At 53.8% G+C, this 20,500-nt stretch overlaps 2 protein-coding genes and 1 non-coding gene across 4 annotated transcripts in view; all 3 read left to right on the top strand.

Annotated features, from left to right (window-relative positions):
- The first annotated feature begins 1,171 nt into the window (after window positions 1–1,171).
- EFNB3 (ephrin B3) lies at window positions 1,172–6,713 on the top strand. Of its 2 annotated transcripts, none has more exons than XM_056114889.1 (5): window positions 1,172–1,315; window positions 3,325–3,617; window positions 3,806–3,898; window positions 3,990–4,094; window positions 5,374–6,713. In XM_056114889.1, exons 1-5 carry the CDS (start codon window positions 1,194–1,196, stop codon window positions 5,715–5,717), a joined length of 957 nt encoding a protein of 318 aa, XP_055970864.1. In that variant the 5' UTR covers window positions 1,172–1,193; the 3' UTR covers window positions 5,718–6,713. The 2 variants fall into 2 exon arrangements, with proteins under 2 accessions (XP_055970864.1, XP_055970863.1); XM_056114888.1 differs by lacking the exon at window positions 5,374–6,713 and adding an exon at window positions 4,537–5,132.
- Window positions 6,714–16,636: 9,923 nt separating this feature from the next.
- Window positions 16,637–20,500, top strand: part of DNAH2 (dynein axonemal heavy chain 2) — a 149,350-nt gene continuing 145,486 nt past the window's right edge. The window contains exon 1 of the mRNA XM_056114802.1: window positions 16,637–16,666. Within this exon, the coding sequence (XP_055970777.1) occupies window positions 16,637–16,666 (30 nt within the window). The remainder of the gene's footprint in view (window positions 16,667–20,500) is intronic.
- Window positions 18,918–19,024, top strand: LOC130024501 (U6 spliceosomal RNA). The gene has a single exon (XR_008792581.1). It is a non-coding gene; the product is annotated as a U6 spliceosomal RNA (small nuclear RNA).

Genomic DNA, 20,500 nt, shown 5'->3' on the forward strand with positions numbered 1-20,500 from the left:
GCTGGAGAGGGGAGAGAACTATGTCACCTCTGCCCAGAGGTGCCGAAAGCAAAGGCTCATACCCCAAATGGCAAGTCCTCCTCCCTTCCCCCAGGATAATTGGAAACAGCCTTCTGGCTGAATGCGGGTTTGGGATTGTAGGTACTCTGCTCCCAGTCCCGGTTCTCTGGGCGGCCGCTCGCTCGAGAAGGGTCCAAGTTGACTCCTAACCTCTTGCCTTTTATTCCCCCCCCCCTGCACACCCCTCAACCCCTGTAACAACAAAGGGTCCAAGAGCCCTGACAAAAGAAAGCCCGGGGGTGGAAAGTCAGCGGAGATTTGGGTTCAGGCTTTCTCCCCGGCGTCTTGTGCTTCGGGCCAGCAGGGACCTCCCTGGGCCTCAGTTTCCCTCGTTACAGGGGGCCTCCTGGCCCTGCCTCTCCCGCCTCACACAGGTAGTCGTGCCGCGAGCTCAGGTCACTTTGGAAAGCGCGGAGCCTCAACCGCGGTTCTTCCCTCGGAGGTCCGAGGAAAGGGAGCGGGCTGCGGAGGAGGAAGGGGCGCTTCGCTCGCGGGGGCGGGGGCGGGGAGGGGGCGAGCGTTCCCAAGCGTGGGCCCGGGCGGTCCCGGGCCGAAGGGGAGACGGTGGCCGGTCGCCGAGACGAGGAGTCGGAGAGACAAAGGGGGCCGGGGAGACGGCGCGGGCGCGGCGGGCGGGCGGGCCGAGGTGAGGGAGGTGTGGGGGGCGTGGGCTCGGCTCCGGCCCGCTCCGCCGCCAGCTCCAGCGCCGGCTTTTCCCTCCGCCGTGCTCCCCCTCCCCGCCGCTCCCTCAACTCCCCCTCCCGGGCTCGGGGCTGGTTTCCTCCCCGAGCCCGCTGCCCTCACTCCCAGCGAGGCTGGGGCTCCGGCTCCGCGCCCCCCTCCGGCTCCGGCGCCCCATGCCGCCCCCGCCCGCCCCCCGGCGCTCGCCGTCCCCTACTTAGGCCCGCTGGCAGGTCCCGGGTGCTGGAGCGCGGGCCGGGGGCGTGAGGGCGCGCAGACCGCCCTGGGAGGGCTCGCGCGGGCAGAGCAGGAAGAGGGTCCGCGTGCCGGGCTGGGGCGGCCGCCGGCGCGGTGGTCGGGCGGCGTCGCCCGGGTGGCCGAGGCGGTCCCCCCACTCCCGGCGTGCGCGACTTCGGGGGAGTTGGCGCCCCGCCCCCAGCCTTGGCGGGGTCATGGGGGCCCCCCGTTTCTGGCCGGGGGACGTGCGAATCGGGGCGCTGCTGCTGCTCGGGTTTGGGGGGCTGGTGTCTGGGCTCAGCCTGGAGCCCGTCTACTGGAATTCGGCGAATAAGAGGTGAGCCGCCCCGGCGGGGAGACCCCACGCCCTCTGGCAGGGAGTGCGTGGACGCTTGAGGGACTTGGGGCGAGGTTCTTCGAACGGGAGGAGGCGGGAGGGAGGATGCGGTGCCGCCTGCGGGTGACCGAACGGCGACCGGGGAGCCGGCTCCTGGGGCGCGCACGGCCGGCTGGCGGCGTGGGGGTGGGGGTGGCGGGGGCACGGCCGGGCGTCAGGAGTTCGGAAGACCTCGGAGGGGCCAGGACCCGAAAGTTCTCCGGAGCGTGGAGCACAGCCGAGCGGTTATTTCGGGCCGCGGGAGGCTGACTTCGTCCGGGGCTGGGCTCGGGGGAGCCTGGTTAATGTCAGCTCTCGGGAGAGCCGCGCGGTAGGTGCTCCCGAGGGGCAGGGCAGGGTGCCTCCTCCCCCGGGAGGGAAAGGGGCTCAGTCTGGGGCTCTGGGACCGTTCACCCAGGCCCTCTTCACTCACCCTGAAGTCTTGCCCCAGGCCAGGGGCTCGCTAAACCCTTTGTCAAATTATTTTTGCCTTCCTGACCTGGGGACTTCTTTCTGGAGGAAACCTGAAGCCCCCTAAAGCCTCTTCTTTCCCTCTAGCACTTGGAGTCTTGAATTCTCGGCTGCCTCCTCCCCCATCTTTGCTGCAAACTCTTCCATCAGACCCCTCTGTTTCTGCCGTGCTTGCTCCGCGTGGGAAAAAAAAGGGGGTGGGGGGGCAGGGGTTAGATGAAACCAAGCCACCCAAGGTAGGACAGACTCTTTGGGAGGACATGTGGGCTGCTTGGCTCCATTTAGATTTCTCTCCCAGCAAATGATTCTTTTTTGAAAACTTCCTCCTTCTCTGGGAGAGGCTGTTGAGGCCCTGAGAAGGGCTGGGCTTCGGAGTTCATCAAATCACAGGTCTCAGTCCCAGCTCCGTGTGTTCAGCTGAGTGCTCTGGGGCACGTTACTTAACCTTTTGGAGCTTGTCTTGTCGGTCCTATGGTCTTTGTGAGAATTCCAGGCAAGGTGCGCGGACATAATCTGTGTTCATTAAAGGAGATCTGGGATTATTGTTCTTTTCCCTTTCTGCCTCCCAGCCTCCCTCACATTTCCCTGTGTTGGCCTCTCTCCCACATCTTTTTGGGCATAATCTTAAATGACCTGTCCTGAGTCAGTCTCCTACCTACCAATTTACAGCTGCGATTTGAGTAACAGGTACAGCTTGAGGGCCTTAGACTTGTTCTTGTAAGGTTGGGGAAAAAGTGAGTTCAGGTGTTTGGGGGTCCTATGGAATGGTGGGTGTGAGGGGGTAGGTCAGTTGGGAAAGATCCTGAGTTACCCTCTTCTGGGACCCAGTTCTGAGTGGCAAGCGGTAGGCAAGTGAGCTGTACAGGGCCTGTGGATGCCTTGGGCCAGGGGAGCTGTGCAACTCAATCCAAAGCAACAGGCCACTTTTCCTAAGTCTGAGAGGGAGGGAGTTAGCTGAGGCAGCAGCACCCAGACCCACCTCACTCTGAGGACCATTGCTATTCAGGCATTCGCCTCCTCTCCTGTGAACCTTTGAATCTGGAATACTGGGTGGATCTTCCTCCATGGCCCTGCCCCCTGTTCCCTTTGCCCCGAACTCATACCCCCACTTCAGGGGTACCCTGGGGGATGGGCAGCTCTGCCCCCATGGCTGACTGCTGTGTAAGAGTGAAATCACCTGGGTGGAGTGGGCCGTGTGGCTCCAGAGAGGCCAGCTCCTTGGTAACTGGCATCCTGTTGCCATGGCAACATGGCTAGTGATGGAGCAGTGTGCATGTGGTGAGGGTGGGCTGAGGAGTGCATTTGGGCACACCGAGGGGCAGGAGACCTCTGAAACTGGCTTCCTGCTGCTTCCAACGTGAGTTCTTAGTGACGGCTCTCTCAGATCAGATTTTCTACCCAAGACAAAGGCTGCCCTGTAGGGGGGGCAGGGTGAGGGAGCCAGATCTGGGGGCCAGACCTCTGACATCTCTTCTTCCACCCTGCCCTTCTTCCTGTAGGTTCCAGGCAGAGGGTGGTTATGTGCTCTACCCTCAGATTGGGGACCGGCTAGACCTGCTCTGTCCCCGGGCCCGGCCGCCAGGACCCCACTCCTCTCCTAATTATGAGTTCTACAAGCTGTATCTGGTAGGGGGTGCCCAGGGCCGACGCTGTGAGGCACCCCCAGCCCCTAATCTCCTCCTCACTTGTGACCGACCAGACCTGGATCTTCGCTTCACCATCAAGTTCCAGGAGTACAGCCCTAACCTCTGGGGCCATGAGTTCCGCTCACACCATGATTACTACATAATTGGTACTGCTGGGCAGAAGGCGGGCTGTGTGGGCAGGAGCTCTCAGCACAGAGGGGAGATGGTGGAGGGGGCCACTGGAGCCAAGGGAGACTCCTGGCATCCTGAGGCGGTGCTGAGGTCAGGGCACAGGGACAGTGATAGGGACCAGACTCTGCAGCGCCATCCTCCCCCTCTGGCTTTTCCCTCCTAGCCACCTCTGATGGGACCCGGGAAGGCCTGGAGAGCTTGCAGGGAGGTGTGTGTCTCACCCGAGGCATGAAGGTCCTCCTCCGCGTGGGACAAAGTGAGTGGGTCTGGGTACACTTTCCAGGAATCAGCGGGGTTGGGGGACGGCCATCGTGGCCGGGGAACTGCAGTCTCAGCTCTCTCTCCAGGTCCCCGAGGAGGAGCTGCCCCCCGAAAGCCTGTGTCTGAAATACCCATGGAGAGGGAGCGAGGAGCAGCCCATAGCCTGGAGCCCGGGAAGGAGACCCTGCCAGGTAGGACCCCGGAGGCCAGCCTGCACCCGCACGCCGCTCTGCTCTCAGACCCCAGCTGCGCCATCCCTCCCCACCCCCTTTCAGTTGGGATGGGGGGTAGTGCTAGAGGAAAGCAGAGGAGAAGAGAGGAGAGTGGGAGGGAAATGGAAGCCAAATGAGGAAAAGACTCAATTAGAACTAATTAGCCAAGTCAGTGCTTCAATCAGTGCTGTCGAGAAGTGGGGAGGACTGCTTGGCACGGAGCTGAAGGGCTGGACACACCTGGATTCTGAGGAGGGCTTAGAAGGGAGGGAGGTGGGTTCCCAAGCGGGCCTGGGCACCACGGTGGGGGTGGGGGAGCAGGGTCAGCCCCTGGGGACCCCGAGGAGGGGTGGGTGTCCAGCTGCCCAGGTGGCTCCTTCAGTCCCTCCCCCTCTTTCCTCCTCCACCCCTTCCCCGCCAGGTGACCCCACCAGCAATGCAACCTCTCGGGGTGCTGAAGGCCCTCTGCCCCCTCCCAGCATGCCCGCAGTGGCCGGGGCAGCGGGGGGGCTGGCGCTGCTCTTGCTGGGCGTGGCAGGGGCTGGGGGTGCCATGTGTTGGCGGAGACGGCGGGCCAAGCCTTCGGAGAGTCGCCACCCTGGTCCTGGCTCCTTCGGGAGGGGCGGGTCTCTGGGCCTGGGGGGTGGCGGGGGACTGGGGCCCCGGGAGACTGAGCCGGGGGAGCTAGGGATAGCCCTGCGGGGTGGTGGGGCTCCAGACCCCCCCTTCTGTCCCCACTATGAGAAGGTGAGTGGCGACTATGGGCATCCTGTATACATTGTGCAGGATGGGCCCCCCCAAAGCCCTCCAAACATCTACTACAAGGTCTGAGGGGGCCTCCCACCTGGCTCTCCTGGATTCGGCCCTTCTTGGAGTGCTTCTCCAGTGGAATTCGTGGTTTGAGGGACGCCTTTAGCATCTTCTTGGTCCCCTTCACCCCTTCAGCAACTTTGCCCCTCCTGGCTGGTACCCTCCTCCACTTTTAGGAGTCCTTCAGACTTCCACCGACCACCTCCTGCCCTGGGTTGACCCCATGCAGCCCCACTGTCTCTATTCCTGGGTCCTGGTGGCCCTCAGGAAAGGTACAGAGACTCAACCTTCTCCTCTGACCCTGACCCCAGGATCCTTGTCCCCCTCACCGAGAGCCGGGGGTGGGCACAGTCTGTCTTTTGGTTGGTACCCCTCTCTTTCTGCCTCTCACTGTTTTTCTCTTCTTTTCTCCTCCCTCTTATTCTCTTCCTCTCTCTTCTGTCTCTAGGTCTGTTCCTCTTCCCTAGCATCCTCCTCCCTCCATCTCCTTTTCCCCCTCTTGATTTTCTTCTCCTGTGCCTCTTCCATCTCCCAGGTTGGGGCCTAACAGCCTGTTTCCCCTCAGCTCTGCCCCTTCTGACCGCTCTTACCCACCACTCCCCTCAGTCTGCCAGAAACAGGGGCCTTGTGGTGAAGGCTCTGACCATTCCACCCAGCTCAGGGCATGGGCAGCAGGGCCTCCTCCTCTGCCTTGCCCCAGGCCTCTACGTACTTACTCCAGCCATTTGGGGTGGTGGGGTTATGACAGCTATCATGAGAAGAGGTGTGCCCATTTTGTCCAGTGGCCGATAGCAAGATATGAACCTGTTGGGACACATAAGGATTTTGATGCTGAATGGACCACTTGGGACTTGCTCCAGACAAGAAGTGACCAGGCCGGACAGAAGTGGCTTGGGAAGTGGCAGAAGAATTGCAGCAGGAACTGGAAGTGCCTTCATCCAGGACAGGAAGTAGTACTTCTGAAATAGGAAGTGGGTCTGGTTGGAAGTGAAGTTGCCTAGTTCGGAGGTGGGGTGGGCCGGAGTTGAAGCAGGGGCAGGAAGAACTTTCTGTTTCAGGAGGAAGCTGGAACTTTATATTAGAAGATAGGGTGGACGGGGGAGGATTTTCCCTGCATTCAGTGGCACTTCCCAAGTGCTCCCTTCCCTTGTTCTCTGTGCTGCTTGTAGGACTTCTAAGCTGACCGCCCACTTACTGTGGCAGGTCGAATTTGTCTTGTTCTTCCCTTCTCATATCCCAGTATAATCTCTGTTACTCAACAGGCCTGTTCCCACAACCCCCGTGTTCTCTCCCAGTAGCCCAGGTGGCTGTTTTGTTCATCATGGCCTCCATTTCCTACTCCCTTCAGACTCAACACAGCTCCCTTAGTGACCAAGATGGTGGCCTGCTGACTGGCCTAGCCGACAGTGGTACTTAACTTCCGCCATTGTTTCCGTGTGACCAGTTTATACCTCTTCCTGCCCTCTAGTGCACAATCGGGTGTTGTCTCAGTTTCCTCCCAGCTCAGTTTCTTTAGATCAGAGCTGTCCATGGGCACCAAGTTGGCCACCTTAATCACCAGCCAAAATGGTTGCTTTGTCCACCAGAGGTCAAGTCATCTCTCTGGTGCTGTAGTTCCCAGCTTCTTCCTGATTTTTCTAATTGCTCCTTCCAGGGAACAGGAAGTTGATATGGGGGAGGTGGCAGGGTGTGGCCGTCACCTCAATAGTTTTACTGTAAAGGGAAATTTGAACAACAAAAACCAAAAAAAAAAAAAAAAGAATAAAAAATTTCAAAAGTTGATGCAAAGGCTGGAGAATGACTGGATGACTTGGGACAGATACCGTGGTTAGAAAAGCTTTCAAGCTGAGGGTTGGCTCGCGTGAAACAGGGGGAAGGGGTAGAGAAAAGGGTGGGCTGGAGGGATGATACAGGCTGCATGAAAAGGAGATAACGGGCTGGGTGAGAAGCCACCTCCAAGCCAGAGTGGGAGTTGACAGTCCATCCTAAGTGGGGGTGTGTGTGAATATATGTTCTCACTTGGTTTGAGTGGTTATTGCTAAGCAGAGACCAGGCAAGTTGCTGTCAGAAACCAAGTGGGAAAAACATGTTCGGGGGCTCAAATCTCTTCCCAACCACTCCTGCCCGGAACTTCTGTGATTTGGGGTTTTGCCGGGTGGGGAGGAGTATGACTGCTGAGAAGACTCAGGACCCAGGCACGAAGCTGCATTTCCTTTGGCTGTCTGTATATGCTTAACCCAGGCATTCCCTCCCACTAAAGGCCCAGGTGCCCAGCCCCCTAGAATCTGCCCCATTCTCCAGCTACAAAAGCAGCCTTTAGGAACATCACTGGAGCCCGTCAGTGGGATCACAACCTCTGCCCTGCCCACCCCGCCCCTAACTGAAGGTCCTCTCCTGCTGTCTCCCATCTGCTTGGAGGTCAAGGGGTCTTCCTGCCCCTCTTGTGTCTGGTGAGGCAGGTCTCCCCGCCCATCTTGTGCTCCTCCCCCTGGTCCGAGCAGGATTCCTGGGTTCTGAGAGCCACAGGCACCATTCTAAGGGGAGTTGGAAACTGGCAGCCCAGGTGCTGGGCTGTCTGGAATTTGCTCCTGTCTCGGAGCCCTCCTCTGGAGCTGCCCGAGGTAGGGAGGCTTGAGAGGGGTGGAAGGGCTGGTCCCTGCCCCTTAGTGGGGGTTGGTTGTCATGGCAACATCCCCTTCTCCACACAATGGGAAGCCCCCCTCAGCCTCCCCCGTGGATGAAGCCCGACAGCCCCATCGCTGGCTATCAGCCTCAGGGACTTGGCAACCGTCTCTATGGCAACCCAGAGCCCAGCAACAGGGCCCACTGAGAAAGGGAGGGGTCCTAGACTGGAGCAGGGCTGTGTGAGAGAAGGGGCACGGGAGCTGAGGCTGACTCCCCCTGCACAGACATCCATAGGCACAGGTGGAGACTGGAGGGAAGAGAAGGGGATAAGTAGCCTCCATGACAGAAAAACATCTCAGCAAAGCAGCCAAGACATCAAAACATGCTGAGAGACAGGAAGACACCTGGGGACAGATGCACAGCTGGGGAGAGGAACAGCACATTTTGCACAGCTCCTGCCCAGGGACAGCCCCTCCCAGCATTGGCATCTATAGACCCTCCCTCGCCACATTGACTACAACCTCCCACATGTGTAGCCACTTGTGTATTGTTTGAACTATTTGTTTTGTTTGGGGGGGGCGTGGCCCACACCTGGCAGTTACTGAGCTGCTCCCAGCTCTGCTTTGTGCTTAAGGGTCACTCCCCTCAATGCTCAGGGAATCATGAGGTGCCAGGGATTGGACCCAGACCTCCAGCATGCAAAGCATGTATGTGGTCCTTTGAGCCAACACTGTCCCTGTTTGAGCTCTTTGAACGTATCAGTGACTTACACACAGAATGACACATGTCACCCTGCTCACTTTTTGGTGACCATGCCAACATGTACTCCTATAGCAGCAACTTGAATAAAATGAATAGAGGGTCATTTATTTATTCACTCACTCAACATCGTATTAAATATTAATTATTGAGGGCCACAGAATACTATAGCATGCAGTTGACTCATGTTCGATCCCTGGCATTCTAAATGGTTCCCCGAGGCAGCCAGGTGTCCCTGAATCCCCAAGCCCTGAATCCTGAGTGCAGAGCCAGGAGTAAGCCCTGAGCACAGCTGGTTGTGGCCTGCAAACAAGCAAATAAAAAAATACCAATTTTGGGCAGGGGATGTGGTTCAGTGATAGAGCACTTGTCTCACCTGTAAGGCCCTGAGTCCAATCCCCCACTGCAAAAGAGAAAAAGAGATTATATCTCGGAGAGCCTGGCAAGCTACCGAGAGTATCTCGCCCGCACAGCAGAGCCTGGCAAACTCCCCGTGACGTATTCGATATGCCAGACACAGTAACAACAAAGTCTCCAATGGAGACGTTACTGGGCCCGCTCGAGCAAATCTATTTTGTTCTCAGCACAGCTTCAGGAACCAGGATTATATGGTGTGCAAGGGAGACTCTCTCTTTTTTTTTGCTTTTTGGGTCACACCCGGCGATGCACAGGGGTTACTCCTGGCTCTGCACTCAGGAATTATCCCTGGTAGTTCTCAGGGGACCATATGAGATGCTGGGAATTGAACCCTGGTCAGCCTCATGCAAGGCAATTGCCCTACCTGCTGTGCTATCACTCCAGCCCGAGACTCTCTCTTATAATGAAGTCCCATTTTGGTGGGAAATGAGACTGGTAGAAAAAAAACCTTCTGTAGCAATTAGTGATTATAAACAAAAGAGAAGGGCTGGGAAGAGAGTACAGCAGGGAAGATTCTTGCCTTGCATGTGGCTGACCCGGGTTTGACCTCTAGCACCCTAAATGGTTCCTTGAATCTGCAGGAGTAAGCCCTGAGCACCCCTAGGTGTGACCTCCCTCCCACCCGCCCCCCAAATAAAATAGAGTGACAATAGAGTAAAATGCTTGTGATTGGGAGGTCAGGAAGGTCCTTCTGAAGAGGTGACATTTGACCTGTAGTTTGAATAACGAATGAACAAAGCATGCAAAATAGGAAAGGGAAGGGCAGAGCAGGGGAAGTGCAGATAGGTAACAGGAGGGAAGAGCTAGCAGGACATCATAATCACATGCACATTTCATGTGTTCTTCCCTTTTATCATCAGGTCCTGGTCTGGAAGCCACACTGAGCAAGATGATCTAACTCTGTCTTCCCCCATTTCTTGTGCTTATGAATGCTTTTCCTCAACTAATCCGGAGGTGTTAGTTGCGGAAAAGCATTCTGCATTCAGGGACTGATAGTTGGGCTCAGGGGACATATGGGGTGACAGCAATTGAACCCATGTCAATCAAGTGCAAGACAAGTGCCCTGCCTGCTGCACTAACTTTTTAGCCCCCATTTTTAAATTTTTTTGTGAAGCAAGATAGTTTTTACTTAAACTTTTGTTGTTGTTTTTTCAGTTTGGGGGCCACACCCGAAAAATGCTCAGTGCTTGCTTCTGGTTCTGCACTCAGGGATCACTCCTGGTCTGGTGGGCTCAGGGGACCATATGAGGTGCTGAGGATTGAACCTGGGTGAGCTGCATGAAAAGCAAGCACCCTACCCATTGTACTATTACTCTGGCCCCTGAAACTTATTTAGAATATATGGAGGGAGAGAAAAAAATGTATGTTAAAGAGAGAACATGTGCTTCTCCAAGGTAGAAAAGCAAGCAAAGATAATAGACGAACAACAAGATATGTGTTCAAGGGAGAACATGGGCTTGAAGAGCAAGCCTTTCTTCTCTTTTTTGTTTTGTTTTTTGGGCTATGCTTGGTAGTGCTCAGGGATTACTCCTGGTTCTGCACTAAGGGATCACTCCTAGTAGGGTGCCGGGGCTGTATGGGTATTAAACATAGGTTGGCCACATGCAAGACAAGCACCTTACCTGCTGTATTATGTCTCTGGTCCTAAATTTTGTTTTTGAGTCACATCTGACTGCGCTCAGAGCTTACTCTTGGGTCTGCTCAGGGATCACTCTTGGAGGAGTTGGGGGAACATCTATTTGTTTGTTTTTTGGTATATACCCATCAGTGCTCGGGGCTAACTCCAGGCTCTGCACTCAGGAATTACTCCTGGCAATGCTCAGGGGACCATATGGGATGCCAGAATCAAACCTCGGTCAGTTGCATGCAAGGCAAAGGCTAATACTCTGAGCTTTGGGTGCAGCTACCGAGTCTACAGCAGGCAGGCAGAGTGGAAGCACAGAAATTGACAGGGCTTGGATACATTGTTAAAACTCCTCTACCCTCTGAAAGCAGACTGAGGTGCTCTGGGTCCCTTCTGTAGACACAAGTCTCTAACCCTTTAAGACAAATGCTGGATGTACATTAGATTGAGGCTGTGTGTGTGTGTGTGTTGTGTTTCTATATTTTTTGGTTTTGGTTTTGGGTCACATCTGGTGGTGCCCAGGGGCTACTCCTGGCTCAGGAGTGACTCCTAAGTAATGCTCAGACGACCATCTGTAGTGCTGGGGATCAAACTGGGGTAGGACACAGCAAATCACTTTATTTTTTAATTTTTAATTTTTTTGCTTTTTGGGTCACACCTGGCGATGTACAGGAGTTACTCCTGGCTCTGCACTCCGGAGTTACTCCTGGCAGTGCCCAGGGGACCATATGGGATGCTGGGAACTGAACCTGGGTAGGCCACATGCAAGGCAAATGCCTTACCCGCTGTGCTCTCTCTCCTCCCGTTGTTCATCGATTTGCTTGAGTGGGCCCAGTAACATCTCCGTTTTTTTGAGACTTGTTGTTACTGTGTTTGGCATATTGAATATGTCACAGGTAGCTTGCCAGGCTCTGCCGTGCGGGTGAGATACTCTCAGTAGCTTGCCGGGCTCTCCGAGAGGGGCGGAGGAATCGAACCCAGCTTGGCCGGGTTGACTGCGCGCAAGGCAAACGCCTTACCACTGTGCTATTGCTCCAGCCCCAGCAAATCACTTTAATACCTCATATTGTCTCTCTTGCCCATTTGGGGACACTTGAGGTGAGACATCTCAAGTAGTGCTTAGGGATACAATGTGGGGGAATGAAATACCAAAGATTCTCCACCAACCTGTATGGGTTTAATGCAAGGGCCTGAGGACACAGTGCTACTCAGGTCCTGTGTTGGGGATTAGTCAGGTCAATCACTGAATTCAGTGATTCTCAGGGGTCACCAGGGCCATATGGTATCAGGGATTAAACTGGGGCAGGAACCTAACCTCTGCACTAGCTTGTCTTGCACGTGGCCGACCCGGGTTCGATTCCCAGCATCCCATACCCTAGAACCACTAGTAGTAATTCCTGAGTGCAGAGCCAGGAGTATCCCTATGCATCGCCGGGTGTGATCCAAAAAGGGAAAAAAAAAAAAAGATCCATGTCCCCCACTTCTTCCAGGAAATTTCAGAATTTTAAATCCTGATTCTCAAAATTCTGGCATCAGCTCCTCCAACCCAGAGGCTGGTAGAGGCCTGGAGAGATGGAGCAGCCTCAGGGGGCAGCAGCTGGTGAGTGGGGAAGAATCTGTGTGCTCAGCAAACAGCGGCCTCATTGCCTGGTGGCTGCCGCCTGCCTCATCAATCAGCCCCAGCCAAATGTCCTGGCATTCCCACCACCCCAAGGGGACTGGGGCTGGGCCAGGGTCCCCAGGGGAGTAAGCTGGGGATGGGTAGTGGGGTTGCTGGGGCTGGTGCTGGCCTCTGTTCTCCTCTTTCCTTGGAAGCTCTCAGCATTTTGTCATGGAATGACTCCCTCTTGGCCCTAACCTAGCGAGGGCATCAGCTACAAATCACCTGGAGGGGGCTGTAGGGCGGGGCTGGGGGGCTGCAGGGGGCAAGGGCTGGAGCCCCGGCTAACACAGAATTTATTCTGGTTCTCACAGGACAGGCCCAGGGCACCGTCAGCAGGGAGGCTGCGGCATAGAGGCCCTGTCCCCCCAGCTGACTTCTCCATCCCAGACAGATGCTTTGGACAGCAGGCCAAGACCCTGGCCCCTTGACCGTCCTTTCTCCACCTCTCCTGTTCCCCAGATCTCATTCCCTGAATGCCATAATGATCCAAGCGTCTGGCCCCCAGCTTACCCCCAGTCTGCTGCTCCCATTGTGGCCTGGGGCCCGTAGACCTTCGCCTCCAATTCACTCTCCCCCTCCTTAGCACTTGCTCCCCTTCGGGACCCAGGCGTCCTGCCCACTCCCTTCACCATAACAACCATTCTTTCCAAGTCGCTTAAGACTTTAATATCATTTCATTAAGTCAGCTAGTTCAGAGAAGGTTGGGGGCACAAAGCGACTGGGGTGAGCAAAAGAGGGCCAAGGTAGGGGGGAAGCAAGGATAGAGCCCCTCTCCGTGGAGATGGCTCTGAGAAATCAAATATTGACAGTGAGAGAACAGAACTTATTAAATCTCAGATAGGGGTGAGTTGGGGGAAGTTGTGGGAATGGCCGGATGCCTGGGTTCTGAGGGCAATAAAGTTCTGCGCAAAGGGAGAGGCGTGAGGCATGGGGGTCCTGTGAGACTTTTTACCTCTTTCCTTTAGGAGGTACTGAATCTGGCTCCCCCCACTCTTTCTCAGCTGTCCCCTAGAGCCCCTGGGGACAAGACCCCCATCGCAGCTGTTGTTGGCCCCCCTCTTCCCTTCCCCCTACTTCCATCTCTGTTGATGAGCTTCAGCAGTGTTTAATCGGATTGAGCAGTAATTAGCAAAGCGAGATGTTTGATTACCTATTTAGCATAATGTAGGGGGCTGGGATCCCTAGGCACAGCCAAGGTTGGGTTGGGGGAGCAGTCAGAAAAGAAATGGGGTCTGCACAATGTTCCTTTTCCCAAAGGAGTTATGTGCACAGTCTCTCAGGCCCGCCACCCGTCTCCCCTCCCACCTCTCCTCTTCGGGGACTTCTCCCTGAGGGACCTGCCCAATCAAGTCACCTTTGTCCCCCATCTCGCTTCCCCCCTGCAGCTAGCTTTGGGTGTGGCGGAACTCACAACCTTTGCTCTCGATTACAGCAGGAGTTTGAGCCACTGCTGGTCCCCCCACCAGAGTCCAGAAACCCACCCGAAGATAGTTGGAGGAAGGGAGGGGTGCTGGGGCAGGGCGGCAATTTTGGAAATTAAAGCAACAGTGGGACGCTAGGGTCAGGGCTGAGTAAGGGTGTGGCTGGCTCCACAGCCCTTCTAGAGCATCAGATCGCCACTCCTGGCCGTGCCACACTGGCACGAGGCCTGTCAGGTGTGATGCTGACCACAGAAAGAGGGAACTAAGCTTCCAGCTTCTCCCCTCCTCATGCAGCAAAGAAAATGTCATCAATTTAGCTCCTCATGGAAATGCAATCAGTGGGCTCCGCTGCTGGCTTTGTCTTAATTAGGCACTATTGATGGAAGGAGGGTGCCTTCCCATCCCCCTGACTCGGCTTCCTTCTACAGCTTTCCGGGGCTCCAGGTACCTTGCAATTTTCTAGGTGCCTCTTCCAGCAGCCCCGGCCGGCAACGCCCCCTAGCACCCGCTGAGGTCTGCCCCTCCTCTCGCACCCCAGCTTTCTAAGCAGTCAGCCTTTGTTCTAAAGCAGAACCGAGCCCCTCCCCGGCCCGGTCACCTTCCCCAGGGAGTCCCCGCCTCCCATTCCCCCGAAAACGGGCGCCGCTTTCCAAAGCCGGTCCTCAGATTCCAAAAATTCCAGTTCCGTTCTTCCCTCTTTCCCCCGCCCCTTGCTGCCGGCTATCCGAGACCCCGGTCCGAACTAGGAAGGGGGAACGAGTGGGAGGGCAGGGGTGCTCCAGCCCCGGTTTTTCGTCCGGACCCAGCGGTAGCCGCGGCTGTCTCGAAATCCTGGAGCACCTTCTAGAGCGCCGAAGAGGCTCCTGGCGGGACCCCGGGCGCCATCTACTGGGCTCGTCCGGGATGGAGCCCACGGACCTGGTCGTGGGGTCGGTCACTCTGGTTCCATGCCCCGCGTGCGGCCCACGGCAGGAATCTCCCCGTTTCCGTCCCCGGCCTTTCCCGACTGTCCTCACACCAGGACCCCGTCACCATTCTGCCTGCCTGTGCATTCGGCGGCCGGCGCGGCCCTCCCGACCCACTCGACCCAGGTCCGAGCGAGACAGGTAGCGCGGGGCCGAGCCGGGCTACTGCGCCTGCGCCGGCCGTCCGGCCCCGCCCCTCCCGCCCGGGGTTGCCATAACGACGCGTGCCGGCGCGGGCCCTGGCAGGGCCACGCGGGCCAAGTTCTGAGTTGCCGAGCGGCCGGTCGCTGGACCTAGGCAGGAGAGCTCGGCGTCGTGAGGTGTGTGTCGGGGAGGAGAGGAGGGAGCCAAGAACGCCGGGGACAGTGGGAACTTCAGTGATCGGAGCCTGGAGTGAGGCGGTGGACGAGTCTTAAGAGAGGAGGGGCATTGGCTGGACGGGAGAGCAGAGCCGCAGTCCCCGAGACCGGGAGACAGTGCGGCAGTTGTGGGGGAGGGGAGAGCAAGGGACAGCTGTGGGGAGGCCAAGAGCAGTTGTGGGAGGGATGGGAGAAGTAGGGGCACAAGGGTTGAGATGAAGTGGGGACAGTTCTGAGGGTTGTGTGTGAAGACGTGATTGCGAGAAGAGGTTGCCCACTGGTAGCCAGTTTGCGGCGGGGCCGGTCCCTACCATATTTCCTAGGCTGCTAGAACTCCTAGAACTCCGTAGGACCACAGAGACCCAGAGGGAGACCCAAGGAGACCCAGAGAGACGGGGTGCCCACCCTTGCCTTTCAGAAGGATTCTGAGGCTGGCGGCAGGGAACCACCGCCTGGAGCTGTGGTTGGGTTTTATGGATCCCTTGGAGAAAAGCACACGCTCTTCAGGTTTGACACTCTAAGCTAGGATCAGTGCTCGAGGCAGCCTGTGGGGCTGTCAGGACACAGCTCAGTGAGGTGGGAATGAATGAGACTTAATTTTCTGATTATCTACTTTTTAGGGGGAGGGGGCATCATGGTGCTGCTCAAGGCTTACTCCTGGTTCTGTGATCAGGGATCACTCCTGATAGTGCTCAGGGAGAACATATGAGGTGCTGGAGATTGAGCTGGGATCTGCATAGGCAAGGCAAGCACCTTGCTGGATGAACTGTCTCTAGCCCCGGTCTGCTCTTTCCCTTTTCCATTTTTTTTTCCGGTGGTGGGGCTCACATCTGGCAGAGGGCAAACCTGGTGCTGTTCAAGGCTTACTCCTGACTCAGCTCAGGGATCGCTCCTGGTGGGACTCAGGGAAACATGAGGTGCTAGGGATTGAACCTGTGTAAAGCAAGTGCCCTCTCTGCTATACTAGCTCTCCAGTCCCCGCCCCAGTGGTCTCAGGCTATTACTGGCTCTTGTGCTCAGGAGTGACCCCTGACAGTGCTCAGGGGGACCATATGTAGTGCCTGGAATTGGAACCAGAGCCACCAGCATGCAAGGCGAGTGCCTTAACCCTGTGTTTTACGCTCTTTTTGGCACTACCATCCTATTTTTCTGGGACAGGAACCACTATGGCCTTCCTCATCTCTTCTGACTTTGTAACTTTCACCCGCCAATCTCCAGATCTTTTCAGTGAAAACAAGGTTCCTACCAGTCAGGAATTAACAGTCAAAGAGATGTGTTGCAGATACTGTTTTTCTGTGTTTAGAAGTTGCAGATTTCAGTATGATGTGGAGAATCCTTTTCCTATTTTCCTCCTAGTGGATGACTTGGAAAGAAAGGTGATTCATAGGAAAATCATTGAAATTCAACTTAGTTTGCTTCATTAACTTGACGCAGTGACAAAAGGGTGAGAAACCTGGGACTATCATCTCTGGGCCTTGTCTCACTCATGGCCCTGTGGGGTGGAATGGTGAGAGAGTGTGCAGCACCTCACTCAGCGTAGGAGATCTTTCCTGATTATTCTGTTCTCTTCTGCGCTTACAAAACCCTCATTAATGGGGTATTTATGGGGCTATCATTAACTTCCATTTATTTTTAATGCCTTGAAGAGCTGACTCTGGGTTTTTAACCCAATGCCCTGGAGGAATTGGGATATCTTTAAGAAAGAGTGAGGACTGTAAGGTTACATGTGGTTAATAGAGTCAGATAGGATCCCTTCAGATAAGATTATGATATCAGGGGTTTCTATTTGTGGATTCCAAAGAGATTCTAAGGATCAAGGGACTGGATTGGGAGAAGAGCTGTTTCTGGGCTTCTGTGTCTGCAGACTTTGCTTGTAGGATGTCCAACAAAGCTGAGAAGAAGCGGCGAGTGAGTGGCCGGGTAGTTCGCAGTGGCCGCAAGTCAGAGCAAATCGCTCGGTCTCCTCTGCTAGCCCGGGCTGAGGAGAGCATCCGGTCTGCTGAATTGCAACCTGAGTTTCAGCCACAGTCACACTTGGATTCTCTCAAGGAGGAGTCTGGTGGGTATATGCTGGGGCAGGGCTTGGAGGCAAAATGTGTTTGTTTTTTTAAAGGGGGGGAGTACAACCAGCTCTATGCTTAGGAATCACTATGGTAGGGCTCAGGAGACCCTATGTGGTTTTGGGGATTGAACCCATATCAGCCATGTATAAGATATGTACTGTACTATAGCCAAGAATGTGTTTTTTGATTTTTTTTTTTGGGGGGGGGTTTGGGTCGTACCTGATGATGCTCAGTGGTTACTCCTGGCTCTGCACTTAGGAATCACTCCTGAGCTCACTGGACCATATGGGATGCTGGGGATTGAACCCAGGTTGGTTGCGTGCAAGGCAAATGCCCTTCCCACTGTACTATTGCTCCAGCCCCAGAATGTATATTTTTGTTCCCTTTTTTTGGGCGGGGGGTGTAGAGGGCACACCTTGGAGTGCCCAGGTTTACTCTGGCTCTACACTCAGGAATCACTCTTGGCAGGACTTTGGGGACCATATACGGTGCCAGAGATCAAACTTTAATTAGCTGTGAGCAAGGCAGGTGCCTTACCTGCTATATTATCTTTCCAGCTCCATGTTCTTTTGTTCTTTTCTTTGTTTGTTTTCCTTCTTTCTTTTTTTGCTTTTTTTGTTTCTTTCTTTTTTCTTCTTTTTTTTTGGGGGGGGGGCACAGCCAGCTGTATTCCGGGCTTATTCCTGGCTCTGTGCTCAAGGATTACTCTTAGTGGTTCTTGGGAGACCTTATGCAGTGCCGGGGGCAAATCCTGTTTGGCCATGTGCAAGGCAAGTGCCTTAATCCCTGAATTATATCTTTAGTCCAAGCCGAATGCTTTATTTTGTCTTGGTGGTGCCAGGGATCAAATCCAGGGTCTCACACATGAGAAGGTTGTTTTTAAGGAGAATCTTAGGGCTCGTGTTCAGTCTTCCTTTTGGGTAGGAAGCAGGGGCTTTCAGCAGAATCTCAGGTCTGCTGCGAGGCCTCTCTTTGGGTGTTTTTTTTTTCTTTTTTTGGATCAGTCTTATGCTTTTTCTGTGTTAAAAATTTTCCCCAAAGCACCAAGAGTCCACTAGCTAACCCTTTATCTTAGCCTCTCTCTCTTTATTTCAAGTGTTCGGTTGCTCCTAGTCCAGGGAAGAGGGTTTGATCTCTTTCTTTTTCCCATTTTCACCCTGGGTGGCAAAACAAATAATGTTTTTCTCCCATTAAGCTCATCACCATGGAGACTCAGCCTGCATTGCCACTCTTTGAATCCTAAGCCAGGCTGATGCTTCTCCCATCTGTTTCAGGCTCTGTGTTTCTCCTTTTCTTTGGGTTTTTTTTTTTTTTTAAGTACTACAATTGAACTCAAGGTCTTATATTTGTGAAGCGTGTGCTTCATCTTGGCAGGGTCTTAGAGGAGGTTCAGGTTCAGAGGCCTTGGGAAAGAAGTCTGTCATCTAAATTGAGGGTGTTTAGAGTTTATTTGATTTGATTTGTGGTGCTAGGGATTAAACCCAGGTCCTCACACATGCAAGACTACCACTGAGCTGCAGTAGCAGCCCCTGCGTTCAGAGTTTAAAGAAACCGCTTCTTGTGGTTTTGCTGAGATTTCTTCCATGCGAGTGAACTAATTTAGTTGGAAGGTCTTTGAGAGCTGTTGTTGACATTGGGAGTATAGAACACTAGCCAGTGTATTTATTACTTGGAGCAGTTTATATCTAAACAGGAAGTATAAACCTCCTATTTTCTTGGAGCTCCTTTCTATTGTTAGCAACCTATCAAGATGGAGTAAAATAGCACCCACTTTTGGTTTTGATTTGTTTTGGGGCTATAGCCAGTGATGGTCAGGAGCTACTCCTGACAGTGCTCAAAGGACCATGTGGTGCTATGGATTGAACTTGTGCGGCTCATGGATTCAGCCCATTAAATCGTCTCTCCAGGGGGCCCAAGTGATAATATAGCAGGTGGAGCATTTGCCTTGCACATGACAGACCTAGGTCCGATCCCTGCCAGGAATAATCCCTCAGAGCAGAGTATCGCTGGGTGTGACTCAACCTCGCCCCCCCCAAAAAATCATCTCTCCAGCCCTAGGATTCCTTTTTATTATTTATTTAGTAGTAAAATAATTAGTGCTTGCTTTGGCAGCACATATACAAAAATTGGGCCAATACAGAGAAGATTAGCATGTCTCCTGTGTAAGGATGATATGCAAATTTGTGAAGTGTTCCATATTTTTCTTTAATTAAAAAAAAGAAGCAAAATAGTTAGATTTAGGGTAATATGAGAAGAGAGAGAGGGAGGGAGAGAGAGAAGAGAATGAGAGAGAACGAGAACATAGGCTTCTTCAGAGTTGAGTGATCTGAGTGCATCTATAAAGTAAAAGGAATTACACATCTCATGTTGAAATATGGAAAGTTTCCAGGATGGGGAATGCAACTAGAACTCACTTTTATTTATTTATTTGGGTTACATTTGAATTGTTTAGAGTTGGGGAACCATGTATGTTTTCTGGGAATTGATTCAGAATCGGCCCTGCATACAAGGCAAACACGTTACTCCCTGTACTATCTCTCCAGCTGTAGAATTAATTTTTTTTTGGGGGGGCAAAATTTTTTGGCCATACTTGGTGGAGTTCAGGGTGTTCTTTCTTTCTTTCTTTCTTTCTTTCTTTCTTTCTCTTTTATTTTAAAAATTTATTTAAAATTTTTTTCATTTTGTAACGTAGTTCACAATATTTGATTACATTTAATATTCAAACACCAATCCCACCACCATTACACCTTTCCACCACCATATTTCGGGTGTTTCCATCCTGAACCCCAACCCCTGCCCCAAAGCAATAACGAAATAATATATTTCCCTTTAAGGTTGGTTGCCTTCTGCTTTGAATCCCATCAAATGTGGTGCGGTAGTTTTGGAGTATGGGTAGGGTGTGTCCTATAAATTGTCTCACGGCTGCAAATGTGGCCGTTCGGTCCAGGAAAAGATGCACTCATGGGTGAGGCTCGGCTCGAGTATGTGGAGAGTGGAGGTGAGCATGGCAGCGGTTGAGTTCTATAGGTTTTTGGCTGCTTGGGCTGGGTCCCTTGGGGTGGGGAGGGATCTCACACGCCCCCCTCTGAGGTGGTTCAGGGCTTATTTCTGGTCTTGCACTCAAGGGATTAATCCTGGCACTGCTTGGGAAATCATTTTGGTGCCAGGAATTGAACCCAGGTTGGCTGCATGTAAGGCAAGTGCTCTACCTGATGTATCAACACTCTGGCTCCACTAGAATTCATTTTTACGATTTTTGTTTGTTTGGGGGCCACACCTGGTTGTCCTCAGGTCATAATCCTACCTCTGTGTTCAGGGATCACTTCTGGCAGTGCTGAGAGGACCGACCATATGTGATACAATGGAACAAAAATGGATTGACTGTGTGCTAAGCAAATGCCTTAATCACTCTACTATCCTTACAGGGACTGGAGATTCCTTAATGAATCCCCTGAATTTATACTTAATACTAAAAGTTGTGTGATTAAGCATGTGTTGGAGAAGACTCATGGCATATAGGGCCTTGTGTAAGCATCCGGGCATAGAAATGTGCATTTTTTCCCTTCTTACTGTATTCTCTTGAAAGTAGTTTAAAATGCTGGCTTCTAGAAGCTGAGTACCAGATGTAGGGGAAAGGAGGAGGTTTTCTCCTTTTGGAGAATCCTCTAGAGTGGGAAAG

This window comes from Sorex fumeus, unplaced genomic scaffold (genome assembly GCF_029834395.1).
Source record: "Sorex fumeus unplaced genomic scaffold, SorFum_2.1 ptg000028l, whole genome shotgun sequence".
Taxonomy (NCBI): Eukaryota; Metazoa; Chordata; class Mammalia; order Eulipotyphla; family Soricidae; genus Sorex; species Sorex fumeus.